The sequence below is a fragment of the Lycium barbarum genome, chromosome 3, assembly GCF_019175385.1.
Source record: "Lycium barbarum isolate Lr01 chromosome 3, ASM1917538v2, whole genome shotgun sequence".
NCBI classification, from domain to species: Eukaryota; Viridiplantae; Streptophyta; class Magnoliopsida; order Solanales; family Solanaceae; genus Lycium; species Lycium barbarum.
In genome coordinates, this window is record NC_083339.1 from 129,012,821 (window position 1) to 129,023,309 (window position 10,489).

Genomic DNA, 10,489 nt, shown 5'->3' on the forward strand with positions numbered 1-10,489 from the left:
TAATGGTCAAAAACACACTTAAATTATCACTTTCTTTATATTAAAACACATATTGATGCTGAGTTGGCCAAATATTGAAATCAATCGACAACCAACTCATTTCTCTGAATAGCATTCTATTTGTAAAGTGAATGATAAGTTCACCAATGGATTGAAACTTAAAAATGTAATGCTGAGTGGAAGGAAAGTCGTGTAACATATACTATAGTATTTTGGTAGCTTATGACTGAAAATTGCATCAATGTTTCACTGAAACATGCCAGTACTCTAAACATGTTTGGTCTTCTCTGCTGAACTGATTGGGTTATTCTAGACCTATAGGTGATTGGAACCACGAAATACAATGGTTTTTACAAAGGATGGGTAATAGCAGGCCAAGAGCCAGCATACTGGGGTTCTGTTTTGCAGCAGCAATTTATCATATATGGGCTGAGCGAAATGGTAGACGATTCTCACATCAGGCAATGAGCAATTTGAAACGACCGAAAGACAATCACCATACAACTGCACATTGAAGGCCAAAGGCATATCAAATGGAGAAGTCACTTGGAGCAATTAGTTTCTTACCCTTCTTAGTCTTTTTGTTGCTTATAGGTAACTGAATGCAATCACAGTAGAGAATGTATAGCTAAAGTTAGTTTGAGATCTAGCTCTGAGTCCAAAAAGAGCTAGTGCCTATGTACAGTACAGATACTTTAGGTTGAATGAAAAATTTAAGCTTTTAACCGAAAAAAAAAAAATTGCATCAATGAAAAGAAAACTGTGAGAAGCCTATGCTTTAATGTAGTTCACGAATTATATTGTTCACAAGAGGTAACAGTCTGAACATCTTGCGTCAATTTGGTTTTAACAGAACAGAAAAGGGTTAAAAATAAATGAAAAGCCATCTTTTAATAGCACAGATTGCACACACCTAATGAACTTTTAGGTGATTCTCAAGGTTTTCATTTATAGGAACACTTAACTACAATACATTCATGATCTCATGAAGAGTTCTATTGAGTAATGTAAAGTTCTTGCTTAATTATGAAATAACGACCGATGTTTGCCTGCTCTACAATAAACTGCTCATGAAAGGTCCCCATTCGTTTGCTTGGTATATCGATAGAGAGATCTTTTAAGTTTGGTAGACCCTCAACTTGCATACCATCTCCACAAATAAGGAACTGATTCCCAACTATAAAAGATCCAGAGACACGAATTGCTACTCCGTCCTGACCATTAGCACGACATTGAAGTTTCTCTACAACGTGGACAAGCTTTTCTGGAGGCCATTCACCAGCTAATGTCTTCCGTATGTCGGACAAGGTTGAGAAAATATTGCTGGAACCAATGGATTCTTTCCCGCCAAAACTTAAAAAGTTGATTATAGATAAAAATGTAAGCCAAGAGGACCACAAAGAACTTCAAAAATTAATAATACTTGAGTGCATAAAAGCATTATATTCCTTGGATCCCACAATATCTCTATGTGAGTATATAGATGCTGTGGGCATCGTGTTGATACACAAGCAGAGAAACAGAGTAAGAACTTCGTTCAATACTGCATGCGCAGTTTCATGGAAATACGATCCAAGGCATGCGCAAAGGAGCCTCAAATTACTCGGATCCTACAATATTCCCAGAGTAAGACCTAACCGCTAACTCTAAGAGCCTTAAATTCCTCAATTTCCACAATATCCATGTCAGTTTATATATATGTGTGTTACGTGCGTTAATATACATACAAACAACAGAGACAGACCTATGCTAAAAACAACTTTCTGCTTGCAACAAACAGGTGTAGATTTAACATAGCAAATGTCAAATACCTGAAAGTGGAGCATTCATTATATAATGTCTTGGTGTGCTGCCAAAATTCATAGGGTCCATCAAAAAGTAAATAGTAATGTATCGCCAGCATCTGACCACCAAACAACAAACATGAATTTAGCATCACGTCCTCTGGAGAGTTTTGGCACGCCTATGCTCTCTAGGATATCTTAGTTCTTAGATTTTTCACTAAAAGAAGAAATTAGAGCTACTGAAAAGGTAAAATGAAGTAGAAGACTCACATCTGCCAGGTCCTTCATCCTCTGTGTAGGATCAAAAATACCTCTGACAAAAGCACCCAAGTCCACTGCAGAATCACTATACTTGGTAATAAATGGATGTGAAAGAAGCTGCAATTAAAGAGGACACTGAGCCACCATGCAATCTTAAACCAATCTACCTTGTATATCATAACTTAAATCATTATATGTCATGAAGGTCCTGAATGTATAAGTCTACGTAGAAAACTCTATGGTCATCAAAGTAACTGCACCCACCCTTTTCATGCAGGTTAAATAAAATCCAGTTCCAGTTCCAACAATGATAAGCAATATGCAACAGGTAGCTCCGTGTTCAGTGACTATATATGCACCTACATAATATCCATCCAGCTCCAACAATGGAAAACTATATTAAATAACGTTAAACCGCTTGCTTTGTTGTATCACGTTGAATGAAAATATATACTCATTTACATTTGTAATTTTTCGGAATAGGAAAAGTAAACTTGACAGGAGATAGGAGAATCGTAGACAAAGCACTTGACAGGAGAATCGTAGACAGATTAATAACTAAAACTGCAATTATTCCAGGTGATTTGAGTAAAATTGACAGTCTGGTTCTACTTCCATCAGAATCACAGTGCCTAACAACTTGCTTAAAGACAATGACCAAAATGTGCAATAACTATTGACCGGGTACTATTGAGCTCAACTAGAGCACCCATTCTTGCAAGCGTTGACCTCTTTGCTATTTTAAGTTTCCTCAAGAAATAACCAGAAACATCACTTGTATGTAAGTAGTGTGATTAGTCATTAGATCAATTCTCATAAGTGTAATCCCGCTGTACCGGAGATACTGATTGTAGCAGTATTATCCCCATTCCCTCACAAAACAAATGGAAGTATTACTATAAGGGAACCATAACTACACTCCCTCTGTAGGACCTCCCAAATTTTCAACAGGGTTTGGTAGAATAACGATATTTACAGAGTTCTTACTTCTTTCGAGGATTCAGATACATTTAACCAATTCAACTGTAAAAAATAATGTGATGATTCCCTGATCATACAGACATTTTCACTTTTACTTTGTATCCTTCATACTTTTACTAATAAACTTTACCTCATAAAACTCAACGCAATCAAACTATATATAAAAAAAAAATGGAATGGAGGGATAATATTTCTTTTTTGGTTCAAAATAGGCATATGAAATGTACAAGTGATCATCATATCATTACTAGAGGTACAAGTGACTAATATTACTTGCCTCTATAGCCTATTTAGAATGTGTAAAATATCCACCCCTTCTTGTGATTTATTTCCTCGTAAAAAACTGTGCACTGACCTGCTCTGCTGTCGGCCTGTCATCAGGATTTTTTTTTAGGCAAGCATCAACGAATGAGCAGAATTCTGGTGAAAAGTTGTGCTTTGACAGTGAAGGAGATGGATCATCTAGGATCTGCCATCACAATTTTGGAAAAACAAGGATGAGATGTGATGATGGACTTAAGTTTATGTGTGTAATTCATCTAGGTTGTATCTGAATAGAAAAGAGACAAAATTCCCAACATGCTATCAGTGGCTGAGTGATATTCAATTTAGAGAATTTGATATATTCTTGTCAAGATTTGATACATTACCAAATTGGCCAAAAAATTGATGAATCATTTACTAACCTATCCTTATATGCACATCCACAGTAATGGATCAAATTACCAGCAAGTATTTTGATAATATAATTTGATAGAAGTGCATCCACGGGATGCAGCCTGTATGCATCAAACATCCACTATCAGCCTAACCAAGTCCAGTCTCTCTTCATCAAACAAAATTGTATCTGTCACCTCAAATCAAAAGACAGAAGGATAGCAAGACTATCATTCTAATATGATTTCTTTCCCTGAATCTGATTTCCCATTATCTCCTTTCTCCTTGTAGTTGATGTTACATCTAACCATTGTTGTTTGCATTCTCTTTTGCAGCTGGCCTTCTTTTTCTTCACAAGATTTCCTTTTAACTTGGTTCACCACCTTCTTGCCTTTCCTTTTCAAGTGGCTTTACCTCCTCCGTTCCTCGTCTGATCTCCACGAAATTTCGCTGTTAATATTCATTTCCAATATTCTGAGGGAATATATATACTCTTTTATTGGTGTTCTGAGGGAATATATTTTCATCACCCAATCCTGTATACATCATCAATTATCTGTTTTCTTCCATCAAAATTTGACCCATTATAGCCATTGCTTCCTTTGCAGTCTGACTCTTTTTCATCATTGGTGTCCTCTAAGGAACGTTATCTTCATTTTCTGGAGCATCACGCTCCAAAATTGTAAGCTTCCTAGCTGCAACCGTCTCATATGTTTCCTTTAAGCCCCGGAAATAGTAGTTTTCTTTTTCTAATTTCCTCTTCCTTTTTATCCTCTGATGGCACACTCTATTCCACCACAGAACGAGGATGAAACTTCCAGCTTTTAGATGTCGGCTTATACCTGAGATGGTTTCTGACCTAATGGTTTACAGCAAGTTTAAGGCTTATCTATGGAAATATGAATAGAGGAACTTTGCCATGCAAAACAAGTCCCCTAGCAATTCATGCAAATTTTACGAGAGTTTGAACTCAAGACTTGCATACTATATAATTGGTCTTTTCTGGGTGGGTGGGTTAAGTTACATATCCTGTTAAAATAATGAAGAACAAAAAGGTAAGAAAGGAAGCAGTGGAAGACTGACCTGCAACATGAGATTGACAGGCCCTTCATTAGCTGTATACGGAAATTCACCTGTACCACACTCAAACAGTGCAAGCCCAAGACTCCAAATGTCAGCTGGGTAAGAGTAATTCTCATTCCGTATTCGTTCCGGCGACATGTAAGTTACTGTTCCAACAAAAGTAGCACACTGGATAACAGAATAAATTAGAAGAATGAATCTGAAATAAGATAAACTTGAAGATTCGTTATCCATTTCCAGCAGAAAGATAAAGTGATATTGATATAACCTCTGTTAACTAACCATAGCAATTGAGCTTTCTAAGCCAGCACTAATGCCAAAATCAGTTATTTTGGGCTCCCCCTTGAGATTGACAAGCAAATTTGCTGGCTTTATGTCTCTGTGAACTAAATGCCGAACTCCGTGTAAATAACTGAGACCCTTAAAGAACAGAAAGTATCTATAAATAAAGCTGAAGGACAATACTGAGACTACCACTAAAGAAAGAACAGTCCTTACATGCAAGAGCTTTTGAACCATTGAGGAAAGGATAGGTTCTGGAATGCACTTCCTCACTTTTATGATATCTGCAAGAGAGCCCCCATCCATGTACTCTAAAGCAATGCTTATCTGCCCAGAATCTGGAGTATAAAATGCTCCATAGAACTCAACAAGGCCTTGGTAGCATGGTGCCTCGCACAATGTCCTTATTTCAGTAAGCAGTTGCTGCCTTTTCTCCTAAAACGCAGGAGGAAATATTTCAGATAATAGAAAATTGGATATTTCCCCTTTTCTTATGGCCAATCCCTGCTTAAATGATTACATAGATACATAACATTCAGTTATCAACAGGCACATAAATTCTTTTAAGTTTTAACATAAGATTACATATTGATACTATGACCTAGATGCTTCATGGCTGCATATATTATAGTTTGCTCACCTAAATAGAGTGTTTTTCTCCACACGTTAAGGGTATTTCCTTCTAGACATAATAGAAATTGGATAAAGGAAGCAAACATTAGAGGAAAGAACACATTAGAGGTGCTTCCTTCATGAAAATATTGCAGGGCTTATAATTAAAAAAGAAAGAAATCAAGTTAAACATTAAGATGGAAATTAGTAAAACTTACAGACCTTCTCAAAAATATTAATCTTCTTCAAGGCAATAATTCTATGAGTTGGAATGTGAATAGCCCTCTGAACAACACTACTGGCACCGCTACCTATGGCTCCAAAGACCCTCATCTCATGGGAAGCACATCTATATGTCTTTTCACCATGATCTGTGTCATCGACGGGCCATGAAGTACACTTTTGCAACCCCAGCTCATTGATGTTGTATTCGCCATATGATTGACTCAACAAATTCACAGTTCCAGCATCGGATAACTTCACGAAAACCAATATCAGCCCTCATATAAATTCAGTTCGCAACAATATTAATCAAATAAAAAGAACTTACAGAGTATGAATCAAAAGGATCCGATGTAGAGGCAGGGGAGAAACCCTTCTCAGCGTCAAACAAAGGCACAAGCTTCTTCTTCAATTCCTCCAGTCCAGCCATCATAGATGAATAATTTAATAAGTAGAATATAACATCCTTCCTCCCTGACCACATAAAGGGAATAAGGCTGATGGGATACACAATCTAACTTTTTCATTTTACAACCAGTGTTATCAAGAGTGAAAAGTGCAACAAAGCTCTAAAGTCAGTTGGGGCTTTAATCGCAAAGCGCAAATAAAGTGTGGGCTTCAATGAAAAAAGGCACAATGGCGCAAAAATACAAATATAGGTATATTTAGTCCAAGACTAATAATTATAAGCATGAATAACAAATATATGGACAAAGAAATTGTAAAAGCATTAATATCAGTTATCTAGTGTCATCTCTTCAAAAGAGGCTCATTGACAAGGAAAAGTATGTCTTAGAGAATTGAAGATGACACGAAGAGAACATAAAGCGAGGCGAAGTGCTCAACACGTTTTGAGCCTCGCTTCAGGTCTTAAGCGCGCCTTTGACAACACTGTTTACAACAACTACTAAGGCTCAATTGCGAACAAGTTGGAGTCCGTGATGTAAATCCATTACATCCATTTAGCTCTATTTCGACCTGTTTATCATATTTTTTTTTTCTTTCTTTCAAGTTACATATTTCCTACTTGGATTGATACTTCAATTAAACAGAATTAGGTACATATCAAATCATGGAAAAATATAGGCCAAACACATTGATAGGAACGTTTTTATCATATGTTCAATTGGAACAGGCCATAAGTGTCAAGTATCTAAATGAAATTTACAGGTAATTGTAATTGGCGGTCGATTTATTCAGCTAAACATATACTCATACTTTGCATTTATTTACGGAGCTTTCATGTAACTTTCTTAATCTTCTAAGCGATCGTAGAATATTCACAAACAGAGTAACTTAGCAAAAACTCAGAATATCAACATCAAACAATTACACATCCACGTGAGCTGAATTTGCAGAACGAAAACAATATAAAGAAAAATAAAACCTAAAAGGAAAGCGCTTTAACACTTACAGATTACTTCGGACGAAATCAATTCAATTACCGTCTTTATGGGCGACCTAGTTCCATTTGATGCAGACCTGTGCTTCTTTTAAGGTACAAGCAATTACGTGCTCAGATGATCAGACTGGTAAAAAGTACAACGAAGAAGATGGTGGATTGGTAGACGTTGGATTTGGAATACAAAATGAATATAAAAATCAGTTTGCAACTTTATAGTGTCTCCGTTTCAATTTATATGAACTCATTTAACTGACACGATATTTAAGAAAGAGGAAAACTTTTAAAATTTTTGATTTAAAATAAGTCTTGAAAATTTGTGTGGTTGTAAATACTTCGTAAAGTGAATTTGTTTCCAAATTAAAAAAAAAGTCATTCATTTTGACACGAACTAAAAACGAAATAAGTTAGAAATGTCATCCCCGTACATTTGTTTAGTTCAACAAGTCACCAATTTTTTTATTTTTTATTTTTTTTTGCCTTTTTTGGTTTTGTCACAAGGGTATTTACAAGTAGCCCAACCCCTACTGGTCTATCCGTCAGACCATCTCCAATCTTACATTAAATATTACACTATTCTATTTTACTGTAATATTTGATATTTTGGTGCTCCAACTTAATACCATTTTGGTATCTGAATAGGATTACATCAAATTTGGTGTAACAATATTCATCAACACCATTACTATTCATCATCATTTTATTTTTATTTTTATTATATAACTCTTTTAATTTAACATATTATAAATTTTAATGTTTTCATTTAGTTCCTTAATATACCTAATTATTTTTTATGTAATATCTTTATATTATTAATTTTACATCTTAATCTTGGAGTATAATTTTTATAAATTAATTTTCATATATATTATTTTTTACAAAGTTGTAAGTTAATTTATTATAAGTTATAATTGTATAAAAAAAAATATAACCTTCACAAAAATGAAAAGTGCAAATATTTCTATATATAATAAGCGGCTTGGGGGACGAACACGGCTCCCCAAGCTTGTACCAACAGCTTCACGAATTGTACCCGCATTAAATTCTTGTACCATGAGCTATATAATTTGTATACTTTATCTAATTATTTTTATATCCCATGTAGACATGTGTCATAGTACTTAATATTTATTCCCTTCTCATGTATAGACGTATGCACTTCAAATTTAATTCTCCGACACATTTATTTCCTCCGTGCACTTTTAATTGTTCACTTTTGATTTTTTGTTCTAACTGAATATTTATTCTCTTCTCATGTATAGACATATGCAGTTCAATTTTAATTCTCCTACACAAATTTATTTCCTCCGTGCACTTTAATTTGTTCATTTTTGACTTTTCACATTCTTTAAGAATTAATAAATTCCACGTGGATATATGCGATAGTACTGAATATTTATTCTCTTCTCATGTATACACGTGTGCACTTCTATTTTAATTCTCCGACACATATTTATTTCCTCCGTTTATTTTTACTTGTTCACTTTTGACTTTTCACGTTACTTAAGAATTAATAAATGAAGTACTCCTTCCGTCCCATATTACTTGGCCACATTACTATACTTGACTTTTCACGTTCTTTAAGAATTAATAAAACTAAAGTGCTCCCTTCGTCCATATTACTAAAAATATATGTCTATTTTTCTATTCTATATTTTTCTTCTTTTCTATTTCTATTATCCCCGTTTTCCTTCTTTGTCAATACTTTAAACGTGAAGAGAGGACGAACAATAACACCGCAAATTTGTACCAAAAGTTATTTTAATGCTCCTACACATAACTTGTTCACTTTTGACTTTTCACGTTCTTTGAAAATTAATAAATAAAGTATATATTTTATCATAATATTCATATTTATTGGTATATAGTCTCAATAGCCTCAAAAAATGATTTAAAAATGAATAATTAATGTGAAGAGTAAAATAAGAAGAAGATTTTTTTTCCCCTTGATATGTTAACGTCGACAAGTAAAAGTAAATGGAGGGATTGACATTCATCCCCGTTTTCCTTCACTGTCAATACTTTACTTATTTATTCTCCTTTGCAGTCTCTGATTATTGTTTCTTTACATTTATAAAATGTATTACTTTATATTTTCATTTCAAAATTAAAATTTGGTGATTAATGATATAACATATATCTTTCTAATTTTGATTTCTTTGTAACAATTAATATAAAAAATTATAATATATATTTTTAATTAATTTAATAAAAATATTTTAATCCAATATATACAACAATGGTTCTTATGTTTGGATCTGAACAGTTTATTTAATTGAAATGGATATCAACTTGTCAGTATATATATAAAATATTAAATAATTTAAAAGAAAAAATTTAGAATCAAAATATTAATTTTCCCTCATATTCTTACTAATGTTGTATGGGGAGATTGACGATGATGTCACACATCGTATTGGGGTAGGGTGGATGAAATGGAGGCTAGCTTCAGGAGTGCTATGTGACAAGAAGGTGCCACCACAACTGAAGGGCAAGTTCTACAGAGTGGTGGTTAGACCGGCTATGTTGTATGGGGCGGAGTGTTGGCCAGTTAAGATCTCTCACTCACGTTCAAAAGATGAAAGTTGTTGAGATGAGAATGTTGAGATGGATGTGTGGGCACACTAGGAGCGACAGGATTAGAAATGAGGCTATTCGGGATAAGGTGGGAGTGGCCTCGGTGGAAGACAAGATGCGGGAAATGCGACTGAGATGGTTTGGGCATGTGAAGAGGAGAGACATAGATGCCCCAGTGCGGAGGTGTGAGAGGTTAGCCATGGATGGTTTCAGAAGAGGTAGGGGTAGGCCAAAGAAATATTGGGGAGAGGTGATTAGACAGGACATGACGCAGTTACAGCTTACCGAGGACATGACCTTAGATAGGAAGGTGTGAAGGACCCACATTAGGGTAGAAGGCTAGTATATAAGTCTCGTTATCTTTCCTTATTAGTAGGCGCATTAGCGCATTATAATTTCTTGTGCTTTGATTTATGTTATTATTTGCTACTTTCTGTCCTTTGATTACTCTATTTTATCTGTGCCGCTTTCGTGATTTGCATTTCCATATCGCTTTGAATTCCTTGATTATCCTGTTTTACTGTGTCGCTTGCATTGTTTCATTGCAATATCGTTTTAAATCTTTTAACCTTATCTGACCCCCTTTTTATGCTTCTATTGAGCCGAGGGTCTCTCGGAAACAGCCATC

General features: G+C 34.9%; 1 protein-coding gene across 2 annotated transcripts; it reads right to left on the minus strand.

Annotated features, from left to right (window-relative positions):
- Nucleotides 1–774: 774 nt before the first annotated feature.
- Nucleotides 775–7,475, minus strand: LOC132632449 (mitogen-activated protein kinase kinase 3). 2 transcript variants are annotated; one of them, XM_060348382.1, is made up of 10 exons: nucleotides 7,297–7,475; nucleotides 6,211–6,356; nucleotides 5,883–6,137; nucleotides 5,265–5,483; nucleotides 5,049–5,186; nucleotides 4,767–4,934; nucleotides 3,382–3,495; nucleotides 2,055–2,162; nucleotides 1,812–1,903; nucleotides 775–1,353 (listed from the first exon to the last, which is right to left on the minus strand). In XM_060348382.1, exons 2-10 carry the CDS (start codon nucleotides 6,313–6,315, stop codon nucleotides 996–998), a joined length of 1,557 nt encoding a protein of 518 aa, XP_060204365.1. In that variant the 5' UTR covers nucleotides 6,316–6,356; nucleotides 7,297–7,475; the 3' UTR covers nucleotides 775–995. The 2 variants fall into 2 exon arrangements, with proteins under 2 accessions (XP_060204365.1, XP_060204367.1); XM_060348384.1 differs by lacking the exon at nucleotides 3,382–3,495.
- Nucleotides 7,476–10,489: the final 3,014 nt, after the last annotated feature.